This window comes from Protopterus annectens, chromosome 8.part0 (assembly GCF_019279795.1).
Source record: "Protopterus annectens isolate FY-2018-M chromosome 8.part0, PAN1.0, whole genome shotgun sequence".
NCBI lineage: Eukaryota > Metazoa > Chordata > Ceratodontiformes > Protopteridae > Protopterus > Protopterus annectens.
This window is the reverse complement of record NC_056741.1, coordinates 1,206,353,211-1,206,369,949: the sequence shown is the minus strand read 5'-3', so window position 1 is coordinate 1,206,369,949 and position 16,739 is coordinate 1,206,353,211. Positions and strand designations below refer to the sequence as shown.

At 40.9% G+C, this 16,739-nt stretch overlaps 1 protein-coding gene across 4 annotated transcripts in view; it reads right to left on the bottom strand.

Moving 5' to 3' along the window:
• The window catches only part of LOC122809309 (guanylate-binding protein 1-like), a 713,173-nt gene that overhangs the window by 60,406 nt on the left and 636,028 nt on the right, over positions 1-16,739 (bottom strand). For all 4 annotated transcript variants that reach the window (XM_044080701.1, XM_044080704.1, XM_044080703.1 and 1 more), the window contains 2 exons: positions 15,351-15,563; positions 15,131-15,233 (listed from right to left, as the gene is read on the bottom strand). In XM_044080701.1, coding sequence (XP_043936636.1) covers positions 15,131-15,233; positions 15,351-15,563 — 316 coding nt within the window. The remainder of the gene's footprint in view (positions 1-15,130; positions 15,234-15,350; positions 15,564-16,739) is intronic.

Sequence of the window (16,739 nt, the reverse complement as noted above, 5' to 3'; positions counted from 1 at the left end):
CCATGAACCCCAGAGCCTGCAGGATTTTCCTTGCAGTTAGCCTGGTAAATGTTGCCAGTCTTTTGAAGTAGTCTGTTAGTTGCCCTTGCTTGTCTGGCGTAAGATATGCCATCTGGGTGTTTGTATCCAAGTTGGCACCCAGGAAGGTAGTCACCTGGGATGGTGTAAGCCTTGACTTCTTTTTGTTGACTGTGTATCCCAGTGCACTTAATAGTCGTATCACGTATTCGAGTTGGTTCAACAGGAGTTGTTTGCTGTCCGCTTGGATCAGGCAGTCGTCCAAATAAGGGTAAATTTGAATCCCTTGCAGTCTGCAGTGTGCAATTACTGATGCCAGGCATTTCGTGAACACTCTGGGTGCAGCAGATAAGCCAAAGGGCAATGCAGAGAATTGATAATGTGATGAACCTGCAAGAAATCTGAGGTATCTTCTGCAATTTTGTCTGATAGGGACATGCAGGTATGCCTCCTTGAGGTCCAATGTTACCAGCCAAGCCTCCTTGCCCAGCATGGGAAGAAGTTGCTGTAAGGTTAGCATCTTGAATTTTGGTACAATCAGGAAAGTATTTAGGATTGATAGGTATAGTATTGGTCTCCATTATTTTTCCTTTCTTGGAACCAGGAATAGTCTTGAGTAAAAACCTTGGCCTTGTTCTGTCATAGGCACTTGTTCTATAGCTCTCATGATCAAAAGCTTTGAAATCTGAATGTTTGCCTCTGCCCTTTGATTTTGTGGCAGGTTTGGCATGCCTTGTCTTCTTGGGAGGCTGTGAAAATGGAATCTGTAGCCTCTGTCTATAATGTCCAATATCCATTTGTCCTTTGTGATTATATGCCAGTTTTTTGTGAATAAAGCCAGTTTGCCACCCAGAGGAGCTTGCAATTGAGCCCTGGTTGGCGGAGTGTTTGTCAAGTCACTGAGTTTGTCTTCGTGGTGCACTTGTACCCTCATCACCACTTCTCTGATTGGGGGATTGCCATTGGCGTCCTCTATAAGATCCCCTTGACTATCCTCTTCCTCTGGGGCATCTGTTTCTTCCCCTTTGGTATCTTTCTGTGGCTGGAAAGGACCAATTTTTTGAAGGCCAATTCCTACTGAACCGTGGAGGCTGTACCTGTAAGAAATCTTTGACAGTTTGCATAGATTTTGCTTTACCCTCCATTTTCTTTAATACCTGCTCTGCCTTGGCACCAAACAAAACATCCTTCTGTAGTGGTGCATCCAATAATTTTGCTTTGACATGATCTGGCAATGTTTGCTCTTTTAACCATGCATGTCTGCGTATGACTGACCTGTGACAGCTGCTCTGCAAGAGGCCTCCAATGCATCATGACCACACTGTAAAGTATGCTTACTCACTTGTTCTGTGTTATGTATCATACCTCTAGTTGTTCAGGGGAAGCTAATTTACTCCATAAGTTAGACAAAAGAGATTGTTGATACTTAATCATGTGAAACTGATAGTTTAAAGCTCTCATGGACAGGGTGGCAGAGGTGTAGACCTTTTTGCCCCACCTTTCTAAAGCCCTGGAATCCCTTTCAGATGGTAGTGGATTTTTAGCAGATGAAGCTTTAACCCCCTTTGGCCCTTGAGAAATAGTTTCGGGATCAGCTGCATGACCCTTATAAAGAAATTGGTGGGAGTCAGGAACCCTGTAGTACCTGTCAGGCTTAACTGGGGCTGGGGGGAGAGAATCAGGAGAGAGACAAGATTCTGTGTAAACATCATCTAAAATATCTAGTACTGGTGGGACAGCCAGAGGCCTATGCTGTGGTAATAGAAGAAATTCCCTTAGTCTCTTTTTGGAGTCGGAATATTCTTGACCTTCCCAATGGAAATGCTCCTTTAAGGTGTGTAAAGTTTCCCCAAAAGAGTAATCCTCAGGAGGGGAGACAGAAGGAATGGATTCCTCTGCGTCCGAATCCTCATAAGGGGAAAAGGAATGTTCCTGATATAGAGTGCTCTGAAATAACAGAGGCCTGGTCAGAAGAGAGAGATTCCTCCTCTACTCTAGGCCTTTCCTCCTGTACTCTAGGCTTTTTTTCAGGGGGAGGGTGTGAACCTCTAATCATGGTGATAAGGTCTTCAGCCATTTTTAGCATCTGTTTTTTAGGTGTGGGCCCTTGAGGGGAAGTTTTGAATGGCTGTGATTTAGTATGTTTTGCAGCCTTGGCCCTGGTATAAGCCTTAATAGAAAAGGATGCAGGAGGTCTGAAGACTCCACGTGGGGGAGATTTTCCCACTGTCTGAACTTCGGTATCAAAAGGTGATTCGGAAATATCCTGTAACTCTAGGGCCGACACACCACTGGCCTCGGGTACCGGAGGTACCGAGGAAGGAGTGTCGTCGGTTGGTAAGGGCTGCGTAGGTGCCTCACTACTAACCGGGACACTGGAGGTCGGTTTGGGCATGGTGTCGGTGGAGGCCGCGGACCATGTGTGTCAGTCCTTGTCCTTGCGTTTTTTAGTCAAATGTGCTGTCGGTTGATCCGACAGCATTTTATAATTGTAATCCTCACCAAAAAAGTCTTCTGCAAACTCTGCCCAACGCTTAATAGTGCGTTTGTTAAAAGAAGCACAAGAGCGACAGGCCGAGATGTCGGGCCTAGGCACGGTATGCAATGAGAGTGGAAATCCTTATGAGGTATTTGCTTCCCACATGAAAGACAATTATTAACTTTAGAAACTGAATCTGACATCGGTCTGAGGCAAGAAAAGATTCCCCAACGGGGTACTTAGCTTTTTAGAAGACTTCGGTATCTGAAAAGATTCGATATCTCAGGAGCTGGCCGACCGGCACTTGCGAACTGCTTCTGCTTCGGGTACCACGCGGCAAGAAAGACTGAAGAAGATGGCGTCGACTGATTCCTTTATACCCCTGACGCATTGACGTCAGGGAAGAAGCGACGACAACCGACGCCGGACCAAGACTTTGGAATTCGGCCGACCGAGGGACCGCCTGACGGCAGGACAACCCATATGTTAGGACTGCAGCTGTATCCACGATGAACATCATGGACAGCAAACCATCCTTCTGAACTCATCTTTCAGGCTGATTTAAAGTTCACCACTTGGAAAACTGTTTTGTTTATTGCTCTAAAATCTGCCAAGGTGAGTCTCTGATTTGCAAGATCTCATGGCGAGCTAACCTTATCTAATTTTCCACAAGGATGGGGTTGTTTTACATAGTAAGCCATCTTTTATGCAAAAAGCTGTTTCTAAATTTACCCCAAATCAAATCATTAATCTCCCAGTTTTCTTCGTGGAACCTAAAAACAAGGGAGAGGAGATTCTGCATACATTGGATGTACATAGGCAGCTCACATACAACCTTGACAGAACTAGGCTCTTCAGGAAAGGCGAACAGCTGTTTATTTCCCGTTCTGGGGCAAAGAAGGGCCATCCTGTCTCTTAGCAAATGATTGCTCATTGTTTTTTCTCTCCTATTCTATTTTACTGCTCTTACCATTGTAATACTATTCCATGCAGGGCTAAGGCACACTCCACTATAGCTTTATTCTCTTTGGTAGTATATTAGGAGAGAGTAGAGTCTGTAAACCCTCTAGAGACAGTAACCCGGTCCTCTGTTCATACCTTTACAAAATTCTACAAACTGGATTCTTGCAGGGACCATTCTCCAGGGGCTCCTGGATCCTTTCAGGTAGTGTTTGATTTAGGAATTTACCCATATGCCACTGATGCAGTGTGAATGATAAGATAGTACAGTTATGCAAGTCCAACTTAACTGTAATAGATATTCAAAATTCACACTGCCTCATAGCACCCACCTACCATCCCTCTTATTTTATACATAGTTAGATGGTCTTCAACCTTATTGTATTGTTTGTTGGCTTTGGTTGTTTGAGTTACTATTTTCTGACTGTGACTTGGTTGGTTTTAGGCAATTCTTGCTTCTGGTCCTTCCTACACAGCAGTAAAAGCTGGAACAACTGATTTCCAGTGACAGGGGGTGAGGCTTCCCCTGACAGGAAGGGCTTTGCCAATCCCCTGTCACAGGGAATCAGAAGAGAGAATTCTGAGCTCTGGAAAGCTGCCAGTGTGGGTTTCTGCAGACACAGAACCCATAAGCCACTAAAGTAGTGTGAAATTTGAACATTTATTCTTATGGGTAAGTAAGACTTAAGCAGCTGTACTTTAATATGGTTAGTTACTGCACTATACAGAAGTTTTTTCAACTATTTTGGTAATAGGACAAAGGTCATAGGTAGGTCTGTAATCCTTTGCTCTACTTAGTGAAGCCACTTTTGGTAGTGGGTTAACTGAATGCATGTTTGAATGCTGGAGGAAAAGAGCCTGAGAGATGAAAGCAATTATTGATATGAGCAAGGGGCAAGCTATTTTTCTCAGCTGTCAAACCTTAGGAATATAGAATGCAGTTTGTTGAAATTGTACCCAGGATTGCTGAGCAGGAGTAAGAGGGACTTTGGATGACATGTCTGAGAAATGGTAGGCTGATACATAAATGTGTACGGGGTAGAAATTAGGGGAGGGGGATTTTGTTTTTCATTAATGATGGAGTAATTTGATGGAAAAAATGTTGTTATTCAACAGTAGTGGGCTATAGATGATAGAATTAGTAATTAAAAAAGGTGGACAGGTTTACAGTTACTGGGTATGTTTGGTGGTGGCCAGTATTGTGGGGGGGGGGGGGGTTCTTCCAAGTCGCATCTCTGGATCTAATTTTCTTTTTAATATTCAATATTAGCCATGGGGAGCTTTGTGCTCTAACCTTTCTTTTGTGAGGGGATACAGTGTATCCTGAATTGTAGTAAATTTTGCAAAGAAAAGGTTTAACACTGTGCTAGGGTTAATTATGGTATACAGAGTGGATCAGTCTATAACACTGAATAGGATGTTACAGTTTGGAGATTAATCACTGGTAGAAAACCTTCCTTCAGTTACCTGTGGTAGTTTAGGGTGTGTTCTGAATGAACAAACAGATTTAATGAGGGTGTGGTCACTCAGAACACTGGGCAATATTTCAATGTGAAGGCACATATATAGTGGGTTAATATGAGGTCCAGTGTGGAGCAACAATTACTTTTCATATTGTTTCAGGTAGGAACATGTATTATTTGGATTACAGTACATTGTGGCAACATTTTGTAACAGGAACAGACTCCTTTCCATTAGCATTGATATTAGTCACCATGAATGACAGTATTCTTATGGACATCTTTAGGAAACGTAATTTGTAGTGTATTTTGTAACACACAGACAAAGGAGGTTAGGGGTGTCAACTGCTGCAACCCACAAGTTAGTATGTACACCTAAAGTGATGCAGCAGATTATACATTTGGGACTTTTGTCATCTGTAGTTTGAGAAACAGTACAATCCCCTACTTAACTTGAAGTACTCTCTTTGATAAAAAGCAATATGACAAAGTACTCATTTGGGACTCTCGTCATATGTAGCTTGAGAATCAGTGCAATCCACTGTAGTAACTGAAGTACTCTTTTTGGCAAAATGGGGCTCTCCTCACTTTTATGACTTGGTGAACTGTTGTTGCAAATAAAACAGTTTTTTTGTACAAAAGAGGAAGGGCAACATGCATCTTTAACCACGCTTCTGATAGTGTAAGAATATGAGGATTTTCAGTTAGTAGCCATGCTTCCAGATTGGCCTACATATTCAGACAGCAAGCATTTAGACAGGCAATTTTTTTTTTTCTGATTGTTTGGTTATGGGTTTGGGCAGCTAATTTCTGTTGGCTCTGGGTATGAGAGTGAATATTTCCTGAATGGACCAGTTTGAGTAAGAGATGGTGAAGTTGTGAGACAAGATCCTTGAGATTGGGGTGTGGATTGATTACTTTCGTTTGCAGAATAAATTGTTTTCTGGTAAAATAAGTGGTTCTTCACAAGTATGAGAAATAAATATAGTATATGTAATCTATAAACAGTAGGATAAAGTGATAGACTACAGACAGCATACCAATGTAAGATTTGGGAGTTTGCATATTTGCACCGCAATGTAGCTGCAAGTCTGTAAGAGAATTGCGATGATTTTTTTTAAAGAATGGGAGACATGAATTAATGTGCTAGAGATACAGCTGAGACAGAGAGATAATTGCAGGGAATATTTAATAGGCATGGAAGCTTCTTGTATTAATTAGATAGTCCAACACATAGTTTAGTTAAAGAGTCACTGATAATAGTTGTAATATAAGTGTTGTAAGATCCAGTACTAAATTTCTGATTTTTAATGTTTTTTTTTAAATGTCAGAATTCATCTTTTCATTGATTGTGATTTGAGTTCTATTTAGTTGAAAACTATAGTGTTTACGTTTTTATTACAGACTTTGTGATATCATTAGTAGTCTGCAAATAACAGCTTAGCATAGTTCTCAACAGTCCCTGATTTTTCCTCATATTTTAGCCCTAAAACAATGAGTAAAAATGTCACACTGAAAAAAACAAAAAGGAAAATATAGCAAGGCTAGACTTTCCACTGTGTGATTCCTTAAACCTCTTGTATTAGAGACAACATGGGATAACTTGTATTAATTAGGTCTACCGCTTTCACCTTTACCATAAAATCAAATGATGGCACAATAATCTCCCCTGAGCCACCTACAAAACTATTAGGTGTCATCATAGACAATAATCTAAAATTTGACCTACATGTTAACCAAACTATCAAAACCATCAATAAAAAACTAGGGTCACTTTACAGAATAAAAGCCTTCCTAACCCCTCCAGCTAAAATTGCCATAGCTCACTCTCACCTTCTTTCAACCCTTCTGTATGCATCCCCTCTACTCTTGAATTTAAACAAGAATGTCCTTAACAAACTCTCAATTTGCTACAACCACATTGCCAGGTTTGCCACTGGGCTGCCTTTTAGGACACATCATTGCATCAATCTAAATCAGCTTGGGTGGCTTGAACTACCCAGCCTAATCCAGTATAACCAACTGGTTATGGCCTATAAAATCCTCTATAATCCGGACAATACTCCTGCACTTAAAGCTATTATCACCCCCATAACAATCCTAGATCGCTTCGATCCTCTAACAAACTACTAATTCAGACTAGCAAAATTAATAACACAGCCGGAGATTCTCTCTTTGCAAACTCTGTAAGTAGATCCTGGAAATCTCTTCCAGCTGATATTACCTTACTTTCCACCTTAGGTCAATTTAAACCTAGACTCAAACAAAATTTGTCACTTAACTGGCTATGTCAATGTATCAAGCCTGGCTAACTCTCTCTAGAATGTGTAAAAATCTGTTAACCAGTTTACTGTGTAATTTAATCCTGACTTGCGCTCAGGATTAACTGTAAACTGTGGAACTTGTTTAACTTGCTTACTTATGTAAACTCTGTAAATAGTCTGTTTGTAATATGTAATGCTGGTATTATATAATGCAGTATCTGCTTACCCTTGGAGCTTTTCTCCACGGGCCTCCACTGAAAATGGACATGCAGCCAGTCGGACTATCCCAGTCAACAAATGTAAAATAAAATAAAATAAATATATATATATATATATATATATATCTGCAGATTACCTTTAAAGGACATGGTGTTTCAGCTAAATGCCAATTGTGAATGTCCATGACTCTTTCTTTTAAGCCTATTTATAGACAAACTCAGTCAAATAAAGCCAAACCCCACTAACTGTGGAAATACGTTTCTACTTTCTTATGTCATCATAAGCACAGCATAAGTGGGAAGTTTGGCTAACATTTGGTAACACAGGGTAATCTACCCAACTGATATCCATAAACCTTAGGGTGACTGCAAAATATCCCAACTAACAAACTAAAACAATGATTAAAAAGGTCACACAGAAAAATCAATGAGTAAAAAAACCCAGAAAAATCTAGCAAAGCTAGACTTTCCACTGTGTGATTCCTTAAACCTCTTGTGTTAGAGGCGACATGGGATATATGCAAATTACCCTTTAAGGACATCAGGTGTTTCAGCTAAATGGCAATTCTGAATGTCTATGACTTTTTCTTTTAAGTCTATTTATGACAAATTCAGGCCAATAAAGTCAAAAACCACTAGCTGTGGACATTCATGTTTCTGCCTTCTTATGGAATCACCAGCACAGCATAAATGGGAAGTTTGGCTACACCAACAGTCAGCTTCTCCCTGGTTAGATCCGACCACAAACTAATCACCTTGGAAATCCACATCCCTCCCACCCCACACCTTCCAGCAAAGGTAACCACCCTAAAAATCTTCTCCAAAGCTAACTTTGGGCTCCTAAAAACAGAGGTGGCTAACTTCACGGCATCCATGCAAATGGAGAATAGTTCCATGACTGCCAAATCATACACCAATGCACTGTATGAACACATACAAAAATGCATGGATCTCGCCATACCCAATAGAACCAAGACACTCTCCTCCAAAAAAAAAAGGAAGCCAATCTGGTGGTCCCCTGCCATAAACAAACTCTACAACAGAAGGACGAAACTGATGCAGAATAAGGTGAAGTCCCAAGATTGGAAAAACTCCCTTATTAGCCTCAACAAAAAGTTTAGATTCATCATCAAATCCTCTATGAAAACAAAATTACAGCAGACAGTAAAGACAACCACAAGGCCTTCTATAGTTATGTAAAGAATCTCTATGACAATACACAGATTTGCTCTGAGCTACTGCATAATGGTACCTCCTATACCGAGCCAACAGATACTGCCAATATACTGGCTGACAGGTTCAGCACCAACTTTACCCCCCCCCCCCAAAGGACTAATTATAATACCAGTAGACTGCCAGGCAGCCTGTATTACTGCTGCACAGGTTAAAACAACACTGTCCAAGGCTAAGAATACAGCTTCTATGGGACCTGACAATATCCCTGGCTGTGTTCTACATGAACTTTACAGTGAATTGGCACCTCACCTGTGTGCCCTGTTCAATCACAGCCTCACCTCAGGCTTTCTCCTTACGAATGGTGCACTGCTACAGTCATCCCTCTCCACAAAGGAGGAGCAACTACAGACCACGGGAACTACCACCCCATTAGCTAGACAAGTCTGATATGCAAAGCTATGGAACACATCATCATGGACCTAATAAACAAGCATATAGGGAATCTCAAAACTCTGGATCCCACACATATTGGTTTTGTGAAGGGTAGATCATGCCTGCTCAACTTGGTCGACTTCTTTGAGTCAGTCACCAGAGCTGTGGATGAAGGCAAGCTGGTTCATACAGCCTACCTTGATCTGCCCAAGGCCTTTGATACTATTCCCCACTCAAGAATCATACAAAAACAGACTAAGCTAGGCATCAACCCCTATATCACTAGGTGGGTTGCAAACTGGCTCACAGATAGAACACACAGTGTGAAAGTAGCTGACTCCAAGTCAGACTGCTGACTAGTCACGAGTGGAGTCCCACAGGGTTTGGTCCTGGGTCCTCTCCTGTTTGGTATGTACTTCTCTGAAGTCCAGGCCAACACAAAGGGACTCTGGCTAACAAAGTTCAGAGACGGTTGCAAGTTAGGAGCTGTTATTAACTCCCAAAGTGATGTTGACATCCTATAGAATGGCCTCACCAAGACCAACAACTGGTGTCAAAATCATGGCCTTAAGCTCAACACCAAAAAATGTGTCATTATCCCCCTTGGGAAAAACCTGATTCCCATGAATTACCACAGTGATGATAGTCCACTGAATGCAGAAGATTTTATAAGAGATCTGGGAACACAGGTTGACAGCAATCTCTCTTTTGATCACCACATTGCCACTGTGGTCAGAAAGTCCTTCTGTGTGGCACATCTCATTACTAAGGGTTGTGCATCCAGGAAGAAAGAGGTCATTGTCTCCCTCTACTCTTCCCTCACTAGGCCAATCATCGAGTACAATGCCCCATTTGGCATGTACCTCACTAGACACCTGCAACAACTGGAGAGGCTGCAAAAGTACCTCACAAAGAGGATCCTAGGCCTTAAACACTTGTTCTATATGGACATACTCAAAAAAACTCCAACTATTCTCTGACTTGTATCGCCTACTTAGAGGCGATCTCTGCTTGACTTACAAAGCCATGTCTGACCCAGCTCTGTTAGACATGCTACATCAAAAGAAATCCCAATCCCTCTGCACCACATGCTCCAGAGACCTCAACCTCATTACCACAATCAACACAATGTACTGGAGGGACAGGTTCATAACACAGACAGTAGCATGCTGCACTGCAATGCAATGAAAGATTTGAACCCAGACGTGTCCGGTGCAGAGAGTGGCATGCTGCACTGCTGTGGAATGAAGGATTTGAACACAGATGTGTCCAGTGCAGAAAGGAAGATCCCAGCTAACTATCAAGATTACAGGAATTAGCCAGTACCCCATAAGTGAATTTCCATTTAGTGAATTTAACACTAAGTTTGGGTGCTGGAGAAAACAAGAACAGAACTACACTACACTGATGACAAAACCAGCTGAAGGAGATACATTCTACCTTGCTTTGGGCATGTAGATACTATTTTTGCTGAAATTCTGACTTTACTTCTTACTATTCATTGACTTATGAACAGTATGCGTTTCAAGTTTACAGACTTTATGTACTGTGTAAGTACATCTGTCTCTTAGTCCTAGTCTGTCCTTCCATATATTCCTTATCCATTTTGAGTCCATCTCCATAGCAAGAGGAGCAAAAGAATGAAGTACATGCAGAATGTTTTCACTAGTCACTGAAGCAAATAGAAAGAAACTATACAAGTTACTTAAATAAAGGAAAACCAAGTAACTGTTGCGATGTAAGAATGAAGAGGAAGCATTTTACATATGTTTGCATAATATATTTTATTTTAAGAACTTACCCAATTTTAGTGAACATTATACATACAGTACTGTGAATACATACTGCATACTGAAATATCAATGCAGCTGAAAATTCCCAAGAGTCAGCTGTATTCATAAAGTGCACAACAAAGTGATGACTGAGCCTAAACACTTACATGAACAAAATCTCCAGCAGGCAAATCTAGAAGAGTAAATGGTAAACAGTATACATTGGTGAGGACAGGCCCAGGCTCAAATGTCCTGGATCTAGAGCTCACCAACATAGGGGGGTCACTGCACTATCCCTTGTGTGTTGCTCTCCCTACTAAGGTCAGACCATAAATCTGTCTCACTTGAAGTAAAGATCAAACCTGACATCTCCAGAGAAATAAAAAACCTAAAAAGATTCTCAAAACCAAGCTATTGTCTACTAGGTGATGGTATAAATATAAAAAGTTTTGAAGTCCCTGCCAACATACACAACAATGTATCCTATGCAGAGGAATACACAACTACCCTATATATCTACTTAAACAAATGCATTGACTCAGCCATACCCAACATAAGCAAAACTAGGTCATCCTGAAAGAACAAGCCATCCTGGCAGACTAAGTATAAATAAGTTATACAGCAAAAAAAAAAGACACTGATATCTAAGAACAGAAGGGAACTCTCCCCACAGAGGAAGAATACCCTCCACAGCTTGAATAAGCAAATTAGATATCTTAAGTCATCTAGGTCTAGCTACAAGTCTAAATTAGCATCCCTAGCTAAAGACAATCACAAGGCATTCTTTAGCTACATCCGTAACCAAAGAGGGAATGCCCAGCTGTGTGCCATACTTATATAGTAAACGGTATTACTCACACTGAAACTGAGGAAACTGCCAACCTGCTAGCCAACAGATTTAGTGATAACTTCACCCTCCATGTCCCCACCTGACATATTCCAAATCATTCCCAACACCAGTCCTCTACAGACAGGTTATACAAGCTCTCTCCAAGGCCAAAAACACAGTCTCTATGGGACCAGATATCACTCCAGGCTGCTTACTCAACAATCTAAAACAGGACATAGTTGAACCCCTCAGCACTCTTTTTAACCATAGCCTGAAAATTGGCTTAATCCTGGCAGAGTGAAGAACAGCAACAGTAATGCCCTTGCACAAAGGAGGTCCATCAACTGACTCTGGGAACTATTGACCCATACGTCTAATCAGTCTTATCTGCAAGGCCATGGAAAGAATCACCATGGACCTCATCCACAAGGAAATAGGTAACCTTCAAACTCTTGATCTGACCCAGTTTGACTTTGTCAAGGTAGATCTTGCTTATTAAACCTGGTGGACTTATTTCAAAATGTCACCAAAGCCCTGGATGACAGCAAAATGGTACATACTGCCTATCTTAATTTAGCCAAGGCATTTGACACAATCCCACATTCAGGTATTGTGGAGAAGCTCTTCCAGCTTGGGATCAACCCATATATTACTAGATAGGTAGCAAACTGGCTCACTGACAGAACGTAAATTATCTAAGTTGGGGAGTCCACCTCCACCAGTAGACCACTTTCCAATGAGATACCGCAAGAATCTATGCTGGGACCTCTACTGTTTGGACTCTACTTCTCTGAAGTCCAGGTGAAGGTAGATGGCCTGTGGCATACCAAGTTTGCAGATGTCTGTAAACAGGGTGTAATCAGAGAGTCCCCCAACAATGTTAACATATTACAGAAAAGGTTGATGCAGACAAATGATTGGTGCCAAACTCATAGACTAAAGCTTAATGCAAAAATGCCACATTATCCTCTTTGGCAAAGTAGTAGCCCCTGCTAATTATGACAGAGATAGTACCCCTCTAAGCACAAATTCAGTGGTGTGAGACTTGGGAACATAGGTTGATAGCAATCTAAACTTCGATCACCATGTGTCCGTAGTGGTAAGAAACGCATTCTACAGTGCACATCTTATAAATAAAGGCATCGCATCCAAGACCAGGGAGGTTATAGTTCCACTGTACTAGACCCTTATCAGACCACTAATTAAGTACAATGCTTCCTTTTGTATGTACCTGACCAGACACCTGCAGCAACTGGATAATGCATTGACTAATGAGGTTTCTTTCCAAAAGAATCCAGGGCCTCCAAAACATGACATACATGAAAAGCCCTGTCACTGTACTCTGTATCATACAGGTTACTGAGAAGTGACCTTTGCCTGGCTTACAGAGCAGTCTCTGATCCTACCCTAATGGAACTGCTGCACATCCACAAATCAAATTGGAAAATAATAACTTGCTCCAGAGATCTCACCCTAGCCTGTAACATCAACAGAACATGCTGCAGAGAGAGATATCTCCCAGAGATTACTGCTCCACTTGAATAAGCTCCCACTCCATGTGAAGCAGAGCTCCTTGATGACCCTATTCAAACCCAACCTTGACAACTGGATGGGTGACCATAAATTCATCCCAGGGGTGGTACCTATTTCCCTCATGGACAGGGCCTGATGTTACTATCACAGTATCGCTCTGCTAATAACAAATGTCTAAACTTGGTCAATAAGGGTATTTGGGTTTTTACATGGCTAGGCTTGTAATACAAGACCCCAGGGCCATTAGCCTAGTAACCTCCTATGAACCTACACCAGAGAAACAAGTAGCATTCTCTGTGATAAATTACCATCTACATGCCAATACATCCTGAATAACCTGATTTAATTGAAAAAGTCCCATCCTACAGATAATTTGGAATTTAAAACAACTTTGTTACAATAACTATAAATATTTTTTCAAAAAGAAAAAAATATATATAATTTTCCAGTTATACCTATCCAGTTTGACAGTAACCCTATGATCTTCAACTATTAATGTGTAGGTAAGACATAAACATCTTAATCTGTGACAGAAGGAAATCATTCTTTAAGTGATTGCAGACATTAAAAATAAACATCCAGAGGCACATCATAAGATTAAACAGAGGAATAAAACTTCATCTCTCAGTTACATCAAAGTTTACACTGTTATGTGGGCTTTCATCAGCCATTTCTGAAGTACCAAGCATGCACCAGCTGTGTTCTGTGACAGTCTGTAAGCAAACCAGCAATAAACTGTTGGAATGTGTGGGTGATACCAATCTGCATTTGCACTGCCGGTGTCAGGGAGGTTACCAAGGACCTTTTTGACAATGTGGACAATAACTACATAGAGGAGCAAATATGAAGTTCACAAGGGCTGTACAAGAGACGTAAGTTCAAGTGCTCAAGGGCAGCTTTTAACAAAAATCAGCAGATTAACTGTTTCATACCCCAAGCTAACATGACCTCAAGGTCTCTTCTGTTTCGAGGGGGGTGTGCAGTGCAAATCCTTAACAGCACATGTTACCAGGGGTACTCCACTCATTCTGAAAAAAGCTGGCACTGAACTTTTGAACTCTGATCAAGTTAAACTAGTAGCTTTGGGGAAGGGCGGAAAGAAGGGCTTACAGAAAGTACTGGCATTAGCAATAGGCTTGGAGCACTTAAAGCTATTAATGTATTAAGAGGCAAGATCTGGTTCATAGGTGAATACTAGATTAACTGTCCTAAAGGGCCACTATAAGCCTAGCCAATAACATGAAATCAGAATCAAACCCTGTACCTTGTGCCTATGAAGTGAAGACCTTAACCATCATGCCAAGCCTCTCCCAGACACTCTTATCCTTGCATCAAGGAAGTTAGGTGCTTTCAAAGGTTTTTAGGCTTTCTGAAGAGATGGGCATGCTTGGCTCATAGGTATCTTTGAGTGTGCTTTGATTTAACCTGCATTTCTTAACTTGCAATAACTACTGATAAATATTTGGGTCCCAACTGGTTCTGAAGATTCTACAATTGATCCAGAAATTACATTTGTGACTTAATTCATATATAAACTAATCAAAGGAGCAATTCCACACTATTCTTTGAGGAAGTACAAAGCCTGCTCTGTAGCTGGAATTACACACTGAAGTGCACCTCTGTTGGCTGATGTTCGATGACAGAAGCAGGTACTGGGCAGCCAGTTGAGAAGGGGGGGGGGGGTTCAAGCTGCCAGACCTCTTCTCTCTCATCCAAAGGTGGGGTAGAAGGGTTACTCACTAGGTGTGGCAGTGCTGTCTCCCAGTAAAAGAAAGAAGATTTTAATGTAATGGTACAAACTGCCAGATGACAATAGCAACCATGCAGCAGGGTGCAGATGTGGGCATATGCCTCTCTGCATACAGGAGAAAGCTTGGGAATTGCTACAACCCCCATCTGGTTAGTAGCTTCTGATGATAACCTTTTATAACCCATTATACCCTCAGTGAATATAATGTACCACATTATAAACACAGTTTATTCTCTTACCTTCAACTTCCTTTTGTTTGTCTGTAAGAGTTTGGTCAGTCTTCAGAATCGAATATGCAATTTCTTCTCTGTCTTTCAAGAAGTCCTTAAGAACTTCCTCCGCCTGAAACAGTAAAACATCTGCATTTACTTAGATGCAATTCTTTATTTCTTTGAAAATTGTTTGCACCAAGGTTAGCCCATTCTCACATCCATAATTATTATTATTTAAATGTAGTACCTTGATTCCTTTTCCAGGGTAGGCATTATATGTTTCAATCATTTTTTTCTGATCCTCCATGAAGCAGCAGTATCCGCCAGGCTTGGAATAATAACCCGCAGTAATTTGGTCTTCCATGTTCTGAAAAGCATCTAGGATCACTGCAGTACATTTGTCGATGGACGCTTGCTCATTTTTCCTACAGAACTGCTCATAGCTCAAGTTTATAATCCGCTAGAAATCGTTACCACAAAGATATTAAATATTTATAATAATATTCTATTGTCTATAAATATGTTAGAAAAAAATCAGCTGCAATTTATGAACTTTACAATTTAATGTTCTTAACTACAAAACATATCAGAACTTAAATGGCAGTATTTTTAAATATTGTAGACAGCACTTTATTAACATGTGGGCACTATATATGCACGCATGCACACACACACACACACACACACACACACACACACACACACACACACACACACACACACACACACACACACACACACACACACACACACACACACACACACTCATCCTCCAAAGTTAGATTAAAGACCATTTAAGAATGACCATACGATAAGAGCATAAGGTAATTTCTTTCAAATATAGACCCCATCCTCACCCCCCATCTGCAGTTATAGCTACTTTGCTGACTGTGTAATGTGTATTGTTATGAAGAAATAAATCACAAGTACTTTATTGGTAGCTCTGAATGAACTAAATGCAACTGTATAAACATCACTAGCAACATACCACAAGATCTAGCCATGTGCAGCATAGTTTAAATAGAAGAGTATTTATGAGAACATAAGAAATATTAACCACCTGATAACATATGCTAAGTAAAATGGACAATTTCTGCAGAAGTAAGTCATCTGAATTATTCCACATTAAAGAGAGAGTTTACTAACACAAAGGTTGCTGTTAGCAAACAATTTGCATTTCAGTACTTCATCTACAAACACAGTGCCTGCTACCCTTAAAAAATAAATTGTCTATTTTGCATTAAAAACTGGTGTGCTGGTAAGATTGCCATAACACTTCCTGAACTACACATCTGCTATGCAACAGCCGACTGGTTCATGGTTATTAGGCATGCAGTCCTGGAGGCCTTTAAGGAGCTATCCTAAACTCCCAATTGCGCCAAACCACTGTCTGGGTAAGTGAGTTGCTCAATGGAGGTGGAAAGCCTGCACTCTTCTCACAGGAATCAGCCCATTAACAAGCTGGAACTTTAGTCCTCTGCACTAACTGCCAGAGTAGCAGCTTTTAACTAAATGCAGAAATTCTTTGCAGTCTGATCTTGTAGAGAAGACTGTATCACAGTAATATGCAATAATGACTACATAAATTCGTTTGCCCCGTTTCTGCTATAGGCTGTCAAGAAGGTAGAAACAGCAT